This window comes from Heterostelium album (genome assembly GCF_000004825.1).
Source record: "Heterostelium album PN500 unplaced genomic scaffold PPL_scaffold8, whole genome shotgun sequence".
Lineage (NCBI taxonomy): Eukaryota > Evosea > Eumycetozoa > Acytosteliales > Acytosteliaceae > Heterostelium > Heterostelium album.
The window spans coordinates 2171939-2193036 of record NW_008805070.1 but is presented as its reverse complement, the minus strand read 5'-3'; the positions used below and the strand labels follow the sequence as shown (position 1 = coordinate 2193036).

General features: G+C 32.1%; 9 protein-coding genes and 1 non-coding gene across 10 annotated transcripts; 7 read left to right on the top strand and 3 right to left on the bottom strand.

The window, feature by feature from the left end:
- Window positions 1-33: 33 nt before the first annotated feature.
- On the top strand, window positions 34-2386 carry PPL_08507 (uncharacterized protein; the record flags this gene model as incomplete). Its single annotated transcript, XM_020579321.1, has 4 exons — window positions 34-288; window positions 524-585; window positions 1572-1639; window positions 2055-2386. The coding sequence occupies 4 exons, from the start codon at window positions 34-36 to the stop codon at window positions 2384-2386; spliced, it is 717 nt and encodes a 238-aa protein (XP_020431160.1).
- Window positions 2387-2736: 350 nt separating this feature from the next.
- On the bottom strand, window positions 2737-5228 carry PPL_08506 (uncharacterized protein; the record flags this gene model as incomplete). Its single annotated transcript, XM_020579320.1, has 4 exons — window positions 2737-2806; window positions 3054-3249; window positions 3739-4833; window positions 4910-5228. 4 exons carry the CDS (start codon window positions 5226-5228, stop codon window positions 2737-2739), a joined length of 1680 nt encoding a protein of 559 aa, XP_020431159.1.
- A 223-nt stretch (window positions 5229-5451) lies between these two features.
- Window positions 5452-6944, top strand: PPL_08505 (uncharacterized protein; the record flags this gene model as incomplete). Its single annotated transcript, XM_020579319.1, has 6 exons — window positions 5452-5664; window positions 5688-5715; window positions 6079-6137; window positions 6335-6445; window positions 6829-6869; window positions 6902-6944. The coding sequence occupies 6 exons, from the start codon at window positions 5452-5454 to the stop codon at window positions 6942-6944; spliced, it is 495 nt and encodes a 164-aa protein (XP_020431158.1).
- Window positions 6945-7070: 126 nt separating this feature from the next.
- PPL_08504 (uncharacterized protein) lies at window positions 7071-8802 on the bottom strand (the record flags this gene model as incomplete). Its single annotated transcript, XM_020579318.1, has 2 exons — window positions 7071-8377; window positions 8454-8802. 2 exons carry the CDS (start codon window positions 8800-8802, stop codon window positions 7071-7073), a joined length of 1656 nt encoding a protein of 551 aa, XP_020431157.1.
- Window positions 8803-8958: 156 nt separating this feature from the next.
- PPL_08502 (uncharacterized protein) lies at window positions 8959-11040 on the top strand (the record flags this gene model as incomplete). Its single annotated transcript, XM_020579317.1, has 5 exons — window positions 8959-9007; window positions 9721-9859; window positions 10196-10263; window positions 10421-10439; window positions 10893-11040. 5 exons carry the CDS (start codon window positions 8959-8961, stop codon window positions 11038-11040), a joined length of 423 nt encoding a protein of 140 aa, XP_020431156.1.
- On the top strand, window positions 9168-9239 carry PPL_08503. Its single transcript has one exon. It is a non-coding gene; the product is annotated as a tRNA-Ala (tRNA).
- An 819-nt stretch (window positions 11041-11859) lies between the features above and the next one.
- On the top strand, window positions 11860-14361 carry PPL_08501 (VIT and vWA domain-containing protein; the record flags this gene model as incomplete). The annotated part of the gene is made up of 1 exon (XM_020579316.1): window positions 11860-14361. One exon carries the CDS (start codon window positions 11860-11862, stop codon window positions 14359-14361), a length of 2502 nt encoding a protein of 833 aa, XP_020431155.1.
- A 601-nt stretch (window positions 14362-14962) lies between these two features.
- PPL_08500 (uncharacterized protein) lies at window positions 14963-17861 on the top strand (the record flags this gene model as incomplete). Its single annotated transcript, XM_020579315.1, has 3 exons — window positions 14963-15078; window positions 15151-15404; window positions 15466-17861. The coding sequence occupies 3 exons, from the start codon at window positions 14963-14965 to the stop codon at window positions 17859-17861; spliced, it is 2766 nt and encodes a 921-aa protein (XP_020431154.1).
- Window positions 17862-18264: 403 nt separating this feature from the next.
- PPL_08499 (uncharacterized protein) lies at window positions 18265-20084 on the top strand (the record flags this gene model as incomplete). The annotated part of the gene is made up of 2 exons (XM_020579314.1): window positions 18265-18276; window positions 18372-20084. 2 exons carry the CDS (start codon window positions 18265-18267, stop codon window positions 20082-20084), a joined length of 1725 nt encoding a protein of 574 aa, XP_020431153.1.
- Window positions 20085-20281: 197 nt separating this feature from the next.
- Window positions 20282-21045, bottom strand: PPL_08498 (uncharacterized protein; the record flags this gene model as incomplete). Its single annotated transcript, XM_020579313.1, has 3 exons — window positions 20282-20324; window positions 20412-20645; window positions 20762-21045. The coding sequence occupies 3 exons, from the start codon at window positions 21043-21045 to the stop codon at window positions 20282-20284; spliced, it is 561 nt and encodes a 186-aa protein (XP_020431152.1).
- Window positions 21046-21098: the final 53 nt, after the last annotated feature.

Genomic DNA, 21098 nt, shown 5'->3' with positions numbered 1-21098 from the left:
AAAAGTTATAGACGATGAACGAATATCAACACTATGGATTCAAACTCTGTGAAATCACTTACAGTTCCTCCAGAAATGATCCGAAAAGTTTTGTCTGAAAAATGTCGATCATTAACCAACTTTTGTTTTAAATATAACAAAAATAGATGGCTCTCAATGTTCGAAAGATTTATGATAATCATTATCTCATTTTTGGTCATTCCAGACAATTTTAATGGTTCAATAGTTACCTACGATTGTTTAATTTCATTTTATGCCACTACAAAAAAAGCTTTTAGATTTATTTTTGTATATCTTGATTTTTTTTAATAAATTTGGACTCTTCTAGTTATTATCTATTCATTTATCTCACATTTATTGAAATATCTTAACAAGATAGAATACAATTGAAGAAAGCGTGTGCAGCGAAATACAGGCAAGCCATGTAATAAGCAAACCCAAAGGTAAGTTAGGAGCAGAGCATACACAAGTAGATAGATTGAAGAAAATTACACAGATAACTAACAAACACTTTTTCAAACAGCAATCAACAATCAACAAGAACAGTAGCCAACAGTCGAATCGCGTCAAAGTAAACATAGGAGAGTAAATACAGATAAATGAGCAATTGGTCGATTACAGATCTGCAATGTCATCGCAAACCTCGCCAGGCACAATACTGTCACATAACAAAGCAATAGGAAAGTAATCGACTTTCGTGGACAACTGAAAGTAAATTCATAGTCTATCAAACTTTCAGAAATATAATAGATATGTCATATTGTATTGACACTCTCGTTGTCGAATTCAGTCTATCAAGAAGGCATACAAACAATTTGCATCTTGTTTGTTATCATTAATACATATAACAGGATTGATAGTCACCATACAGAATATGTTACTGTTAAATTTAGTCCGAGAATCAGATTGAAGGTATGTGTGTTCGCTAGTTTATAAAGCAGCAGAGTTGTAAATAAAGTGTATGTATGTACTATATTGGTGGTGTATTCATTTTCTAATATCTTATTAACTGTGATTTATCAGCATACAGATGTAAATAAGCCTGGTCTAATGATAGCAATAGCAGCCAACAATTGTATCAGGTGGTTGATCGTTATTAGATATGTTCATATAATCTAATGATAATATCTCTACAACATCCAGTGTATAGTGGTTGCTTGATGGTGATGGATCAAACTACCAGGTATTTGGTAATGCATTTATGATATCATTCGTAGAACAACTGTAAGTCTAGCATTAATAATACATTGATCAATAGTTTGGAATCTACATTAAGCAATCTAATCGATCTACACGGTGTTATTTTACAAAAAATTTAAATATCAAATATAAAATTTAATAATTAAATTTATTTTTAATAAAATTTCTATTACATATGACTAATATTTTTATCCATACAAAAATAAATAGTAGTTATTTAAATGAGTGTTTATTTATCGTAAATGAATTGAGATACAAATTTTCATACAATTGCAGCATTATCATCAAAGATATTTGGTGTAATCTTATCATTTGTTTCATCTGCTGTTTTATGACAACGGCGATCTATATTTTATGTTTCAAAATAAAAGATTTGAATTTGTTATTCTTAAAAAGATATTACCAATAACTTACGTATTGCTATCGAATAGTCTGTTTGGTAAGAAGACACACCGTATGTCAGAGTACAATTTAGCTTTTTTTTAAGTGATTTGAGTATTCACTACGATTGTTTCGTAGTTGTCATGGGCACCACACAAATCAGTGTGTGAAAAAAGTTTTTCACTTTTGAAACGTGCATTTTGATCATAGTAAAAATTTAAGGTGTGCTAGTGTGGTTATCATTTTTTTACAATTTGTCGAGATTTTTACCACATTAATTTTAAAAATTTATTTTGATGACTCGAATCAAAAAAAAAAAAAAATGATCATTTCAAACAATAGTTATTTAATTTGAGATAGTCAATTAATAATAATATTTAAGATTTAATTTAAGATAGTCAATTAATAGTTATTTATTATCGATTTGCAGATTTGATAGCAATATCAAACAATAGTTATTTAATTTGAGATAGTCAACAGTAACAATAACAATAACAGTAACATTAACAATAAGAATAACTTCACTTACAGCAATAACAATAACAATATTAATTATAATAATAACAATAATAACAATAATTACTATAACAATAGTTTTTTTAATTTAAATAATCCATTTATTAGTTATTTGGAGAGTCAAGATATGGAGATCGAATATCTTTCTCAGCAGATATTGCTACTAAACCAACAAACACTACAAATGCGACCAACGAACCAACAACAACAATATCAACATCAACAGCAGCAACAACTCAAATTACAGCAACTACAACCACAGAACAACAACGATCGTTCGAACTTCTGAAATACAACAAAGACAAACAACACAAAGAGAGAGAAGAATAATCGATCATCTGATGTTCGCTCATCGTTATTCCAAAATGGACAAAAAAGTCTTTGCTAAATCAAATAATATGTCATTCCAGTGTATATTTAATTGATGTTTAGAATGTGAACTAACAAAAAAAAAAAAAATAGATGGTGTCGATATAGCACTTGGTGGGAAGCTACAATAACAAACATTGTATAGTATAATCAATAATTCATTTGAAAACAGTATCAAATTCAAACAAGGTGGTGAAAAGATACAAAAGACAAATGAAACTGACATTGTAGAGATCGATGATGCATTGACGATCTTTTGCAATAGTAGATTCAACTATGAGACATGTCTATGAATGCAATATTGGTATGTTTACATTTAAAAGCTTCTTCTGAATAAATACTAATATAGTAATTATGATTAACAAAAAAATAAATATTCTCATTTATAATATAGATTATCTATAAAATCGTTGCAAGTGTTCTTTTTAAAGTTATTTAACATTTTTTTTTCTCATTAAAAAATAAATTGTCGTAACAACTACGAATTTAATGTGTAAAAAAGGGCATAACGAATCCCATTCGTAGTATGCTTTTTCATACAAATTTTTTTTTTTTTGCATTTATTGAGTTGAATACTATGTAAAAACTTCGTAACAACTACGAAAAAATTGGTAGTGGATGATCGATATGATTTCAATGAAAATACACTCTTACAATTATCATTCTCTTCATATTCTTGAAAATTATACATTTTAATACGATCGGTATTAAAATATAGATATTTATCTCTTTCATTGAACCATCTTTTACAAACTAAACTGACACATATTCTATCTATGTTGTCTTCAAGATATTATCTTTGATAATAATAAATGTGATAAAATAACAATCATTGAATAATTATATTTATAAATGATCAATAATGATCTACAAATTTGATAAAAAATTAGCATTAATAATAAATTTTAAACTTTTTTTTTTTTTGTTTCACCAAGAATGATTATTTGACTTGTGTATATTCTTTTGCAATAAAAGTATCTGATTTTGTTGTTTATTGATAATTAGTGGTAATGTAGTCTTAGATTGAGTATTTAGTTCATGGATGAATGAATTCCCTTAATATACGTGATACAATCCCAGCATTGAATTTGTATCTTGGTTGACCAAAAATGAGATACTGATCATCATATATCTTTCGAACATGGAGATCTACTTGTTGATTGTAATCGACAAAACACAAGTTGGTGACTGATTTAGGTGTGTCAAAAACTTTGTCGTCCAACAAATTAGAAGGAACAGTCAGTGATTTTACAGAGTGTGGAATCGGTATACCTGTGAATCGTTCTTCCGAACGAGAAAAATATTTTATCACGACTTCTTCGACACTGTTTGGAATTTCAGATTCAATTAGATTGATTGTATTATAGTATTGACATATGATCTTCCTCACTGACAATGGAATTGAGTATCGATCTTTTTCAGCAAATTTAAACTGACCGTTTCCAAAATATAAAGTTTCTACACCATATGGAATATACCTTAAAATCGATTCACTATTGCCAAATTCCAGATCAAATTCCAGATGCAATTCCTTGATCTTCAGATTGTCAAGTGATTCTTGTTTGTTTCCATCGACACAGAGCCTTTCGAAATGATATTGTGATCGATCTTTGAATATCTCATCGATATCATAATCTGTTGTACTGTGTATATCGAGATATTTGATTGAAGGTGATAGAGATGACGCGAGACGACATGAAGTTTGAATATCTAAACTCGTAAGAGAATCTGGTAGATCTGACAAGTATATTGTGTCAATGGAATCATGACCACTTGTAAGGAGTGTTAGAGTTGTAAGATTGTTCAGCGATTTGATGAATGGAATCCATTTGAAATGTGACGCCAAAGTACAAAGTGATTCTGGTAATACTCCATCTGATATCTTACTTTTACCCTTATGAATAAGGACTCTAAGATTTGGAGGAAGTGATCCAACTTGAAGTGTTTGAGTGTATTCACCTCCCAATTTTAAATATGTTAAAGATGATGGTAATACATGAGGTTCGAGTGTTTTGTTGAAGTATTGAGCAAATTTCAGTTTCTTCAATGTATTTGGAAGAACACCTGCCAAGATTGGTTCATTAAAATCTGATTCCCATTCAAATTTCAGTTTCTCTAGTTTCGGTGGAAGATAACCTGCCAACAATGACTCATTGAATTCATGAAATGTTATCGATGTCAAATTCGCAGGTAATACACTAGATAAACATACACTGTTGAAACTAGCTATTTCTTTTAGATTGAATACATTTGAATTCGATATCATTCCATAGAGTATCTCTGTTTCCTTTTTGCCAAGTTCTTCATTTGTTTCCAAAAAAACTTTGGTGATATTTGGTGTAATCTTATCATTTGTTTTGCGTCTATCTGTATTGTATATTTAAAATAAACGATTAGCATTTGTATATTTTATAAAACAACACTGTCAATACCAATATCTTACCTAAATCTATCGAATAGTCTGTGTCATAAGAAATACTACATCCATATCCATATGACAGAGTGCAATTACTCTTTTGATTGAATGATCTGAATAATAATGATCGATATGATTCTAATGTAAATACACTCTTACGAAAATCACTTTCACGATCTTCTTCTTGAAAACAAGACATTTTAATATTATCGGTATTAAAATATAGATATTTATCTCTTTCGTCGAACCATCTTTTACAAACTAAACTGACACATATTCTATCTATGTTATCTTCAAGATAACTAATTATCTTTGATAACAATAAATGTGATAAATCAACAATCATTGAATATTATAATAGAGAGAAGAAATATATAGAACCTATTCAATATTTTTAAAATTTTAGATTAAAGTTGTCAAATGAATTTTGGGTAAAAATTAAAAAAATAAAAAATAAAAATTACACTATTTTTATATGGGGTTCGTAGAAAAAAAAATTACAAATAATTTTTTTATGAGAAAAAAAAGTTTATTTGAGGGTTAGTAATGGTAAAACGAATGTGCAAAGCATGGAAGACATCGAGTTTGGTGGTGGGTGGCCAGAGTCCGATACAGACTCTACAGATCTTCCAAGGATAAGATTCAAAAACATATTTTCGGAATTATTAATTATACCACAATCACCAACAATGAATCACCACCACTGCGACATGAATAATCCTATTATCGAAGCTATTGGATCTGGTGTATCTATTATTGAGGAGCATCCTCTTTGCCAAGGAGTATGTTTAATTTTTTTTTTGAGTCCACTGGTATCAATGCACTTAATTCATGTTAGTATTACACAAACTTACATTTGTATATTTTTTTCTTTTTTTTAGGAAGAAATAACATTTTGAAAATTTTCGTGGGTAGCCAGCTGTGGGTGTGTGAAGTGTTTCGCAACAGAAGCAAATTAATTTGCCACATACAAATTTCAATTTCTATCTTCCGCCATCTTTTTTGACTAATACGACGGTTAACTCCTTATGAAATGATACCTATATTTTGATTTTAATTACATACTTAGTTAGAGAGATACAGATTTGAACTTTAGCTAACCCAATTTTGTTATAGGTGATCGCATATCACAAAAGTGCTCTCAGGTTGTGTTTTATTGAATGATTCATCGGTATTGGATATATAGATCTATATAGACACTCTAGTTGAAGCAACAATGAATGGCAATGGGTTCCGATGTTACTACAGACCTGTGGTGTGTTATTAATTATATTCAATGTATGTAGGTAATAAATGATCACTCTTTAAAGTCTCTTTAACTAATCTAACTAATAGCATTTTCCACTATAAGATAGATCTATCTTAGTAGAGCTGCAGAGAGCGTGAACATCTACACATAAAGTTATCGCTTTCGATGATGAACTGTACAGAATCTAATTAAATAATTGACAGACTGTCTCATATCACTACACAACGACTATCATAATCATTGGTCAATATTATGTTATGTTAGTTGTTAAAAAGATATTGATCAACCACTTGATCAGTCAGGATCAATTATATGTAAATATATTCAATCTTTAAACTATTAACGATCTTATAGCGAAAATAGTGTTCTGCAGTTTAACTACAGAAAAACACCAATCATCAGATCAGTCAGTAGCAGGTATAATGCAGTGAAAATGAAATAGTTGATTTCACCAAATAATAGGCGATAAAGTTATCCTTATTAGAGTAGCAATATAATGTTGACAGACGAGTGCCGTATCAGTCGGCAGGTCATATAAGAGACAAAACCACAGCAATTCAATAGAGCATGCAATGATCATATCAAGATTGGCAGCACAGTGTATCGAATCAAAACAAAACCATTCAAAGTAAGATAAGAGCAAAACATACAAGTAGATAGACAGAGAGAAACAAACTAACACAACACTTTTAAACAGCAACCACCAATAACAGTAGCCATAAGTTCAATTATATCAAAGTAAACGAAAGAGAGTGAATAATATAGTTAAGTGGGCAATTGGTCGATAAAGATATCGAGTTAACCAACATTTAGTTAGTCAAGTCTTTATCATACAACACACTCTACTCTCAACTAACAAATACTATCAATAATAAAATCATTAAAAGTAGTTAAAGTGTAACATGTTTTAATAGTTAATTGTTAATTGTATATGTTTATTTATCGAATGAATTGAGGTAAAATTCTAGGTACTATTGCAACACTGAATTTGTTAAATGATTGACCAAAAATGAGATAACGATCATCATATATCATTCGAACATGGAGATCTACTTTTTGATAGCTATCAATAAAACACAGGCTGGTTACTGATTTAGGTATATCGAAAATATCGACATTTGGAATCATTTCGGAAGGAACAGTCATTGATCTAACAGAGTTTGGAATCAATTTGCTCGGGAATTGATATTTCAAATAATAATATTTTATCACGACTTCTTCGACACTGTTTGGAATTTCGAAATCAAGTTGATTGATTGTTGTATTGAATTGAAATATGATCTTCTTCACTGATAATGGGACGCCATTAGGAATTCTTTTTATTATTTGAAAATGATATATATCGTATCCAAAATCTAAAGTTTCCACACCAAATGGAATATCTCTGATAATAGATTCATTGGTTAAAAATTGTAGTTTCAACTCTTTGATCTTCAGATTGTCAAGTGATTCTTGTTTCAGTCCATCGACACATAGTCTTTCGAAATGATATTGTGATCGATCTTTGAATATCTCATCGATATCATAATCAGTAAGATGTATATCGAGAAATCTGATTGAGGGTGATAGAGATGAGATGAGACGACACGAAGTATCGATACTTAAACTTGTGAGAGAAGTAGGTAGATCTGCCAAATTTAATGTGGAATTCGAATCATCATTTTTTTTATTATAGAGTGAAAGTGTTGTGAGATTGTTCAGTGATTTGATGAATGGAATCCATGATAAAGGTGATTCAGTTAATGTGCAAAGTGATTGTGGTAATACTCCATCTGATATCATACAAATACAATAGCAATTAAGAGCTCTAAGATTTGGAGGAAGTGATCCAACTTGAAGTGTTTGAGTGTATTCACCTCCCAATTTTAAATATGTTAATGATGATGGTAATACATGAGGTTCGAGTTGTTGATTGAAGTCGTCACCAAATCTTAGTTTCTTCAATGTATTTGGAAGAACACCTGCTGCGATCACTTGATTAAACTCTGAATTCCATTCGAATTTCAGTTTCTCTAGTTTCGGTGGAAGATAACCTGCCAACAATACTTCATCGAATTCCTCATGAAATGTTATCGATGTCAAATTCACAGGTAATACACTAGATAAACTTGTAATTCCTTTCAGTGTGGACACATTTGAAATCGATATCATTCCATAGATTTCCTTTAAATATTTATTATCAAGTTGTTCATCTAAAATTACTTTAGTGATATTCGATATAATTCTATCATCTTCAGGATAACTATCTATTTAAAAAAATAAATATATAAAGTGTTAGATTATGTGTTTTTATTGTAGTATTATGAATTAGCAATTATTTACATGGATTTACTGAATAGTCTGATAGGTAAAAATCTCTGCTATATGCCAAAGTACAATTATTCTTTTGATTGAGTGATCTGAGTATTGATGATCGATATGATTCTAATGAAAATAAACACTTAATATTATATTGTTTCTCTTCTATCTCTGATTCATTATTAGAGTGATCGTGATGATCATCAATATCTTTACAAAGATTGATATTTATACGATCAGTATTAAAATATAGATATTTATCTCTTTCATCAAACCATCTTTTACAAACTAAACTGACACATAATCTATCTATGTTATCTTCAAGATAACTAATTATCTTTGATAATAATATATGTGAAAGATTAATAATCATTGAATAATAAATGATCAAACAAATAGAAAGATTTGTTTTTTTATCAAATCTCGATCACTGAAAATAATCCAATTGTTATGATTGATTGCGTAAAAGATGGGTAGAACCTAAGACAAACTATTTGACCATGTTTATGATGGATTACAGTACAGAGACATGACCACCACCACTTTTGAATATTCAAGGTACCTTGCACTCTGCAGAGGTAAGTAGAAACAGAATATCGACTGAACAGTGGCATCAAACCACTCAGGAATGATATTATGACATAGATTTTATTATTAATCCGTACATGTATTAGCTGTTACATGGTTTTTAAAATAAAAATATAAAACAAATTAATTGACAATTTTTGAATCAAAAAAGGGACTTTAGTTTAGATGGTAGAACGCTGGCTTCGCATGCTTGAAATCTGGGATCGATACCCGGGAGTTCCACTAAATTTTTAAAAAAATGTCCGCATGCGGATTTTTAATTAACCAATTCAATCATCAGCTGTAGAAAAGTCATGGATATTTCAGTGAACACTCATAGAAATTCCATAGAAATTCCAGAAGACGTTTATTAACGATCCATCGATGAGTCACCAACCGGAGAAGTTCTAGAATTGTTTACCAGGATGAAGTCATCAACGAATCTCGTCCAACCGATGGTAAACCAAGAGTATAAATACCCGAGAGAACTCCTTGTTTCGATATCTCATTATTAATATCGAATCAAGGTATGTTTATTTAAAAGATAATAAATAAAGTTGGATCTCATTATAAATATCGAATCTGCAGAATTATGAAAAAGTAAAAACTGTAAAAAAAAAAAAAAAAAAAAGAAAAATTTGATGGTTCACACCATCCCAATATAAAGCTTAAATTTAAATCAATTTTTACTTCTTAAAAAAAAAAAAAAAAAAAAAATTTGAAGATGTAACAGCATATTCCGGCTGTACTCTCACACCTTCCCTATCAACCACAAGCGCACTGGTAATGTCTGTGAGTTCTGTGGTGACACCTTCACTGAACTCTGCAACCCACATGAGCATTTCTTCTTCAAATGCAGGAATGTAGTTTCACAGCAGTTCCTTTCCTTTATCAAACATATATACCACAAGTACTGTAACTATAGACTTCGCAATTGGAAGCACTCGTGCATCAAGTTCGACGGTCCTATTCGTACTACTGTCCACTTCACCCACCTTACTGCTGCTATCGTATATTCGTTATGGCAGGCGCTGTCCTGTGAAATGTTTGGTGATGGTAGCCATTACAAGCTGGAAAATACATTCAAAAGAGCAGTCACCCATTACACCAAATTAATCGATGCCAATTACCACAAGTACTGTTTCAGATTGAAGTAACAGTAGATCGCTGCTGGCTTTGGCTCTGATGTTAGATTATAGTTCGGTGGAGCTAATGGTATTGATCAAACTCTTAATCATCTTCCTCTTGGCCATGCTACCAGCCGCTGGTATTTTTTATAGACGTTGACTATAGTAGACTTAACTGACAACCAGTCATTTAGCGAAGAGATAACATTGATATCCTTTTTTTTCTATGATTTAACTTATTTTTTAAAAAAAATTTAAAAATTTTATTTTAAATATATACTCTTTTTATACAAATAGTATTTGTGTTCTGTGCTGAGTTAGTTTTGTTTAGTTTCTTTAATCTTGAAACTGTTGAAAATTAGAATTGTATTTTAAATCAATAACTTCTTGTGCCATTCAGTAATCCAAATCAAGTATTCTTTCTATTTTACTTAGTATCATACTTATATATAATATTATTAAATATTTCACAATAAATTTAAAAATTCTATAATAAAAAATATTTTATTACTTCAGAAATATTGCACAAATTAATTTTATCATTTATTTTTTTTAAAATGATAAATGATTTAATATTAATCATTTACAAAGATCTACCTTAGAATATTTTCTTACTTTATATAACATATAAAAGTATATCTTTCTGATACTATTGATACCTCTGTCCTGTTTCTCAGATTTTTGCCGTACATACTCCCAGTTGTGGAATGTTCATCTGTGTGATTCTTGTGGAGCACATCATAATTAGTTAACTTCCCTTTTGGCATAGCGGGAAAACCCAATCCACTGGTTTAACCTGTTCAAACTATCCACAGCTGCGGACGTTAACTCTAGTAAATAGGTTATCATTCCGCTCGGTAACACTTCCACTGTTAACCTTCCGTTCCCTGTCTCCACATTCCCTTAAAGATACTTAGGTGTCAACTTCAACCCGGATGGTCACTGCTCCAAACTGGCAAGTATGATCAATCTCATTAAAGCTAACCTAGCACTGTATAAGTATAAAGCTTCTACTCTGAGAGCGAAATCAACCATCAATAAATCCTATGTACTTCTCATGCTCTTCTATCACTTCTATCTTGATTCACCCACACCTGATCAAGCTTGTCAACAGACTTATTCCTTGGTTCTTCACCAGTGCACCTCATGCCAAAGCAAAGTTCACTGCTTTGATGTCTTTGGACAAGTCTTGCTTTCACTGGAATGAAGGTGGTCTGAATTTGTGGGGTCTATCTCTTAGTTCTGCTGTTTATAAGATTACTAACAAGAATGTTAGATATCCATCTCCATTAATGTCACAATTTATGTAACCGTACATTATTACATCTGATTTTATATTGTATATAAACCCATTGGTTTCATTTACTTGATATCTTTCTGGAAAGAATGCCGAAACTTTGATTCCATTTAAACAAATAAAAAAAATAAATCTACACATTTTTTTTTTCCAAAATAATAATTAATGTTGATGATTGAACCATCAACAGATTTGTTTTTTGTTTAAAAAAATGTGTTGGACAACATAAAAAAGATTATTTTATTCAAAGAATCAGTTTTTTTTTTTTAACAGATATTTATTCTAGTTTCTTTTTTTTTAATCATCCCATTTCCTTTTTTTTAATTAATTATAACAATTTTTATTTTTGATAAATAAATTTTAAATTAGTAAAATAAAAATTTTGTGAAAAAAACAATCATTCTCAATTTGATGATTATTTATTTTTAAAAGTTTATAAATGGATCTAAATTCAAATATTTATCAATCTAATCACTATAGTTTCTTTCGTTTTTTAGAGGAAGAGTATGATGAACGAGTCTATAGAAACAAAGTTGGTTTAAAATCAAAATATTTATACAAAAACATACCCAACCTAATTTCAATGTCTATAGATTCTCTCGTTACAGATACATGTACATCAACAACCATAAATCAACATTATAGATTTGAAAATGAATCATCAGAAACATCATCATCAGAAACATCATCATCAACAACATCAGAACCAACATCATCAGAATCAACAGTAGAAGCAAGTTATTCAATATTATTACCACCGTATGCAACTATCAATTCAATGCAAGTTGAATACAATGATTCTGTTAAACTAGTTGGTGTTGTGAGAGAGCGAAATATCGCTAATCAGGAATATAACGATGCTATGGCATCAGGTATAGTTGCATTCATGGCATCGCGTGATTCCGAAGGTCAATTTCAAGTATTACTTGGTAACGTCAGAGTGGATACCGATATCAAGATTAGCTTTACAATTATATCAGAGATTGGAGTCTATAAGAATGATCTTCAATTCCTACTACATAGATATTGGTTTCCGCTTGGCCATTATCCAGTAAAGATTAACATTCAACTAGAACTCTCAAATCAATTGGAATCATTGGAATTACCAAACTATCAATATAGTATCAATGATAATTTGATAACAATTGAATCAGAATCAGGAATAGCAAATAATATATTACTATTATTATGTTTAAAACAAGAAGTAGAAGTACCAAATGTATTTATAGAATATAATAATCAAGATCAATCATATGTTGTTGCATTAGATTTTAAACCAAATCACGGGCTTATGAATCAATATAAACCGATTGATATTAATCAAAAGGCAGAATTTATATTTATAATTGATTGTTCATTCTCAATGAAGAAAGATCGTATCATATTGGCAAAAAGAGTACTTCAATTCCTAATCAGATCGTTACCAATTGCTTCTATTAGATTTAATATTATTAGATTCGGATCAACTTTTCAATCTTTATTTGAAGATGGTTCGAAAGAGTACAACGATCAAACTCTACAATTGGCAACAAAATATATTGATGATCAAGTAGAAGCAGATCTTGGTGGTACAGATCTCTATCCTGTTTTAGAGTACCTCTTTTCAAATGAAAATCAATCATATGATCATCAGTATCCAAGACAAATATTTGTATTGACAGATGGTCGTATTAATGATACAGATAAACTTGTTAGTTTCGTTAGAAGTGAACGCTCTACTTCTAGAATGTTTACAGTCGGCATTGGAAAGTCTGCTGATAAAGAGTTGGTTTATGGTTTGGCATCGGCTGGTGGTGGTGAACACAAGATTGTCTTTGAAGATTGGGATAGTTTCGAATCGATCATTATGGAACTACTCGATAGCTCTTTGAAACAGAGAATATCGAATCTCACATTGAATTGGGGAGAGTTACTATCGACAATAGTGAAACAAGCACCAACTATAATTAGACCAATCTATTTAAATGAAAGAATGATACTCTATGGTATATTCAATAGCGATTCGATAAACAATGAAATTATCAATACAATTCATCAGTTGGAATTGAGAGGAACCGACCCGATTGGAAACGAACTATTATTTAAATTCAATTTAGATTTTAAATCATTAAATAATAATCATAACAATAGTTTTAATAGATTATTATTACATTCAATTGGATCATTAATTTATATATCAAGTTTAGAAAAAGATATTAATAACAAAGAAGAAATAATTAATATTGCAAAGAAATATAATTTAATAACAAATTATACATCATTAATAGTTACATCTGATGTCAATTGTGATTCTCCTATTACAGAGATGAAATCAATTCAATTAGTAGATCGTATACATTCATTCGCAAGTTATTGGAGAGATAATAATAGTAATCAAATATCTTTTCAATCAAAAACAATGGAAACAAGATCATGTTGTAATATAGGATTTGGTGGAAGTATAAAATCTGAAAATTCAATTAAACCATTAAATAATAATAATAATCAGAGTAATAATAATGTAATAGTAAATTCATCATCATCATCATTGTCTTCTTCAACTACTACTTCACCTACTTCATTACCATCCTCATCTTCAAAGTCTATGTTATTTGCAGAGCAATCAAAAGAAAAAGAAAGACTATTAGAGATTATTAAATTACAAAATGCAAATGGTTCGTGGTCTGTCGATAATAAACAAACCAAAGTTTATAATAGATTGGAATGTCCGTTCGATGAATTGAAATGTAATCCTGACCTATGGTTGACAATTCAGATCATTGCAAAGCTTGAAATGGAATTCAAATCGATGCAATCACTTTACACAAACATACAATTGAAATCTATGAAATGGATCAATCAACAACTTGCTACCCACTCTAACACCCAACTAACCTATGAATTATTATTAGAAAGAGTGAAAATCGATTTAGAAAAATCACCTCTATCAAACACTTTGTGAAATTTCCTTGTTTATAAATATATATCGATATAAAAAAAAAAAACAAAAATTTAAAAAATAAATACAAATGTAAAATAAAGATAGTTTTGTACACCAGAAGCAGATTCAATTTTACTAATAATTACTAATATGATGATACTGTTGTTAATAGGTAAAATGACTTATTAATTTAAAGGAATTGTGACTTTAGATTGTAGCTCTGGTATGTTTTCAAAAATCCAAAAAAAAAAAACACCCCACCCATTAAAATCATTTTTTTCATTAAAAATCAAAAACAATTAGTTTTTTTACCACCACGCAATGAACATCATATTTAATTTATTATTTTAATTTAGAACCAAATTCCAAAACATTATTTATTAAAATTATTATTCCACTGATCAAAGTGTATGCCAATCATCTCGATTCAAGTTTGATTTGAAATTCCAGAGGTTGTTGTTGTATTTTAGTAAAATATAAATAGTCTGATAATAATAGACTATTAACAAATCATTAGTAGTAGCAGAAGTAGTAGCAGAAGTAGTAGCTTCAGATAGATAGAGAGATAGAGATAACACTTGTTTGTTTGTTTTTATTTTTTTAATCGATCAATTTGAAAAAGATGGAAGACATTCAACCAAATGAATCATCAGAGAAATATTATAAACTACTATCACCCAATGCAGAGACACAACGTTTAATTGATTCTCTAAAAAGACAATCAGATTGGAAATCTTGGTATGTTTATTTATTTTTAATTTCTATTTATTTTTGTTTATTTATTTTTGTTTATTTTACAAACTTACAAAGGGGAACTTATGTTTCAGATAGAGAATGGTCAACCGTTAGAGAAGATTACAGTTACGATGGAAATGTTTGGAGTTATTTCACACATGATCAAGCTAGAAGCAGAGCATATCGTTGGGGTGAAGATGCAATCGGTGGATTCTGCAATCGTTTTCAAAATCTTTGTTTGGGAACTGCTTTTTGGAATCATCAAGATCCAATCATTAAAGAACGTCTATTTGGTTTAACAGGTCCAGAAGGAAATCATGGTGAAGATGGTATATATACAAAAAAAAAAAAAAAAAAAAAAATATTTATTAATTTTTAATTTATTTTTAGTTAAGGAACATTATTTCTATATTGATAATACACCAACACATTCCTATGCAAAGATGTTATATAAATATCCACAGAGTGAATTTCCTTATGAACGTTTAGTAAAGGAGAATAAGAATCGATCTAAATCCGAACCAGAGTTTGAGTTGGAGGATACCGGTATCTTTGAGAACGATGAGTATTTCGATTGTTTCATCGAGTATGCCAAAGCCAGTGAAGAAGATATTCTCTGTCGTATCACTGTTCACAATCGTGGACCTAAAGCAGCACCGATCACTGTGCTACCACATCTCTGGTACAGAAATACTTGGTCATGGGGATATAACGATCGTCGTCCTTACATGCGTGCACTTCGTCCAGGTGTTTTAATCGGTGAAGAAGTACACATAGGTAAGAGATACTATGCATCTACAGATCAACAACAAAGCAACAATAGCAGTGGTAACAAATCAACTACTACTAATAATAGTGGTAGCGGTGGTCAAGCATGGGAATCGCCAGTTCGCTATATGTTTACTGAGAACGATACAAACTCGGAACGTCTTTTCAATTGGCCAAATGCAAGTCCATATGTAAAGGATGGTATTAACAATGCTGTTATCAAAGGTTGGGATGATGTCGTTAATGAATCCAGTGGTACAAAGGTGGCTGCCAAATTCCACCGTGTTTTGGAACCCGGACAAAGCTACACTGTCAAAGTTCGTTTTGCAAACTATGAATTTGAAAATCCATGGCTTGATTTCGATCAGATTTTCGCAGCTCGTATTCACGAAGCCGATGAATTCTACAATGCGCTGCATCCCGAGAATCTTTCGGCCGATCTCAAGCTGATTCAACGTCAAGCGCTAGCCGGTCTGCTTTGGAGCAAACAATTCTATCATTTCGGTGTGCAACTCTGGAAACACGGTGATCCTTCTCATCCACGTGCCAATATGAATGTCGTTAGAAATCAACATTGGGATCATTTCTATGCGAACGACGTTATATCGATGCCAGATAAATGGGAATATCCATGGTTTGCTCAATGGGATCTGGCTGCTCATGTCATACCGTTGGTAACCGTCGATATGGAATGGGCGAAAAGACAATTGATTCTGCTGACTCGTGAATGGTATATGGCACCGAATGGACAGTTGCCAGCATATGAATTCCAATTCAGTGATGTCAATCCACCGATTCATGCTTGGGCAACACTCGAGGTGTATCGTTATATCCACCAGAAAACTGGAATGAAAGATACTGCTTTCCTCGAGGAGATATTCCACAAGTTGCTATTGAATTTCACTTGGTGGGTCAATCGAAAGGATGAACATGGAAACAATATTTTCGAAGGTGGTTTCCTCGGTCTCGATAATATTTCGGTATTCGACCGGTCCGCCTCTATTCCGGGCGGTGGAAAGTTGGAGCAGGCCGACGGTACCGCGTGGATGGGACTGTACAGCTTGAACATGTTGGCCATCTCGTTGGAGTTGGCACAGACCAATCAGGCATACGAATCGATTGCCACTAAATTCCTGGAGCATTTCATCAATATCGCCAATAGCATCACGCATAGCGGTGAGGAGATCGGTGGTCGTAAAGGTCTGTGGGACGACGAAGAAGGATTCTTTTTCGACTCGATTATCACTCCCAATGGAATATCACAACAGATCAAAGTTTACTCGCTGGTCGGTCTGATTCCACTGTTTGCCGTCGACATTATGGAGCAAGAGGTTCTCGATAAACTACCGCGTTTCAAAGCCAGACTCGATTGGTTCGTTCGATATCGTCCGAATCTCTTGACATCGATGGCCAGTTTCATGGTTCCAGGTCAAGAGAAACGTCGTCTCCTCTCGATCGTCAACAAAGAGCGACTGACCAAGATTCTCACGAAAATGTTGGACGAAGAGAAATTCCTTTCGGAAGTCGGTATCCGTTCGCTCTCGAAACAACATCAACATCCCTACGAATTCAACTTGATGGGTCAGAGCAACTCGATTAAATACGAACCCGGCGAATCGTCGTCGGGCATGTTTGGTGGAAACAGTAGTTGGCGTGGACCTATCTGGTGGCCCGTTCAATACCTCCTCATCCAATCACTCAAAAAGTATCACATGTACTACGGCGATGACTTTGAAATCGAATTCCCAACGGGCTCAAAGAACATGATGAATTTGGATCAGGTCCAAAAGGAACTTTCCCAACGTCTCATCGACCTGTTCACCACCAACGAACAAGGTCAACGTAGATTCTCAAAGAACAAACCACTCTTTGAGCGTGAACACTGGAAAGACTACATCTTATTCTACGAGTACTTCAATGGTGACAACGGTCTTGGACTCGGTGCATCTCATCAAACTGGTTGGACTGCTTTAGTTGCCAAATTAATTGAAGAACATGTTACTTCAAATAAAGATTAAAATAAATAATCAAAATAAATAACTCTTAAAGCTATCAAAATTAAATCTTTTTTAAAAAAACCCCAAATTTAATTAATTGTAATTCCTTATTCTGATGGAATATGTAAAAAATCTGATGAAATATACATCAGAACACAAAAATCACAAAAAATAAAAAAAAAAATGAAAAATCACCACCAAATCAATGCCATGTCTTTTAAATTAAGGTAATCAGGTCCTGATTGTTTGCGAATTTTGATGTTTTTGATGACATTTTATCATTTCGGTCCTTTTTGTTTTGGGTTTTTTTTTTTTTTTTTATTTTATTCTTTTTGCAAACCCACCTTAAAAAGCAAAAGATTTTTATTCATTAATAAACAATTCAATATCTTTTATTTTTGATATAGATAGATAAATAATAATTATGAGAGGAAAAGTAAAGATTTATTAATAATTATTTTTATAAAAATAAAAAGATATAAAAATAAAAATATTAACAATCATTTTTTATTTTTTTTTGTAAAAAAACAGGTTTCTGTACCACCTGAAGCATTGGCTGCACCAGATATGTGTGGTTATATGACAAAAGAAGGAAACAGTTATAAATCATGGCAGAAACGTTGGTTCATTCTAAAGGGTATCAGAGTATATTACCTGGTTGAGAAGAATGATAAATATTCGAAAGGATTCTTTGATTTGGATAATAGTAGTTTAGCTAAGAAATTGAATACTCAAGAGATTCATTTGAATACTGCGAAGCGTCTCTACAAGTTCTTTGCACCAACAATACCAGAGACTGATCGTTGGATTGCCGCTCTCAATGGTGCTGTCCAAGCATTCCTCAAAGGAAATCTATTGGCTGGAACAACAACAACAACTGTCACCGTTGCAACAACCTCACCACCTGCAACTACATCACCACCAATTGTTTCACCATATCCAACTCAACCACAACCACTACAACAACCAGGACAACCACAACCAGGACAACAACAACCACAACAACAACAACCACAATTATATCCACATTTACAGCAACAACAGCAACCATATCCATATCCACAACAACAACCAATTGTTCCAATTTCACAAACATCGACTACACCTCAACCAATTGCTACTATTACTACAACCAACTCTTCTTTGACCTCTGAAACAGATAGTGAGAAATCATTGACTTCTTCATCAACAAGCGAAAATGGTGATTCAAAGAGAAATTCATTAACTCCAACATCGAGTACCTCTACTACTACTACAACAACAACTACCTCGACAACAGCTACAACACCTAATCCAACAGCACCTCAAAGTTCGATTCCAGTGTATGGAGCACCACCATCAACTTACACACAACCAACACAACCAACAACACAACCACAACAAGCTCAACCAGCTCAGACAAATCAACAACAAAGACCTGTATCACAACAATTTGGACAACCACAAGCGCAACCACAACAACCATACCAATATCAATATCCACCACAAGCTTACGGTCAATACCCACCACAACAGCAACAACAATATCCAGTTGCCTACGCTGCAGGAACACAACCAGTTGCACCTCAACAAGGTGCTGGTGCTAAACCTGCTGCTGGTCAACCACAGGGACAACCACAAGGACAACAACCTTACCCATATCAATATCCACAACAACCACAACAATATCAATATCCAGTTGCTTATTCAACCGGTACACAACCAGTTGCTCCTCAACAAGGTGCTAAACCAGCTGCTGGTCAACCACAAGGTCAGCCACAAAGTCAGCCACAGCCACAAGGTCAACCACAACCACAAGGAACACAACAGCAACAACAACAACAACAACCATATCCCTATCAATATCCACCACAAGCATACGGTCAATACCCATATGGATATCCACAACAACAACAACAATATCCAGTTGCTTACGCCGCAGGAACGCAACCAGTTCCTCAACAAGGTGCTAAACCAGCAGCAGGTCAACCACAAGCGCAACCACAACCACAACAACCATATCCATATCAATATCCACCACAAGCATACGGTCAATACCCACAGCAACAATACCCACCACAACAACAACAATATCCAGTTGCTTATGGTCAACAACCATATCCACAACAACAACAACAACAATATCCAGTAGCTTATGCACAACCAGTTGCTCCTCAACAAGGTGCTGGTGCTAAACCAGCTGCTGGTCAGCCACAACAACAGTATCCAGTTGCAACAGCAAGTGCTCCACCTGCTTCAAAATAAAACAATTATGTATTATTATTATTATTAATCTAACATAAAATATATTTATATAATTATAAGTTTTTAAATAAAATGATTGTATTATAAAAAAGATAACAGATTACTAATTTGTTTAATATTGTTTTTTTTATTATTTATTTATATATTTTAATGTTTAGTATGACAGTATAGTATTATTATGTTTGTTTGTTTGTTTTTTATAGGTTTTTAAGAATAGTTTCAGCATCTGTATGTGAGTAACTATTAAATGATGATCAGATTAGATAGAGTTTGATAATTAATAAATAACTGTATGCTTGAATATGATTGATTAACTTTTATACATACTCATCGTCATGCTTTTCGATACTTTCAAATACAATGTTACCATTATCGACAATGAGTGCGAATCTTCTTAATTTAACGTATGGAGCTTTTACACCCAAACCATGAACCTCGAGATCTTGACAGAGATGAAGTTCCTCTGCGAATGCACCGTTCTCATCGCACAAGTGAGTCAATCTTTGATTTGGATCCAAACTAATTCTATTTGCCTTTAACATTGGTGGATCTAATGTTGATCTATATATTTAAAAATAATAATAATGATAATGATAGATTAATGTTTAATTTTTATTATTACTAGTGATGTTATTGTTATTGTTATTGGTTATTGGTTGTTGGTTATTATAACTTACAAACAAACGATGTAGTTTACACCTTTAGAGTAGATCTTATCACAGTTGTTAACGAATGATGGTACATGTTGGAAGGTATCGACTGGGCTGTTACCTGGAATACCGACAACGACAACCTTCTTGTTGGCGAAAATATCGTTTACGTTGTGCTTATTATATCTCTGATCCAAAAAGTAGTTGGTCTTGTTGAGTACATTCTGACCGACTGCATAGTTTCTCAAGGTGAATGACGATGATGTCGATGTACCAACCAATTTTGTTAAACTCTTTACTGATGATTGCATTGCTCTTTCGTTGTTATTTAATCGAATAAATAAACCTTGATAAACACTACCGC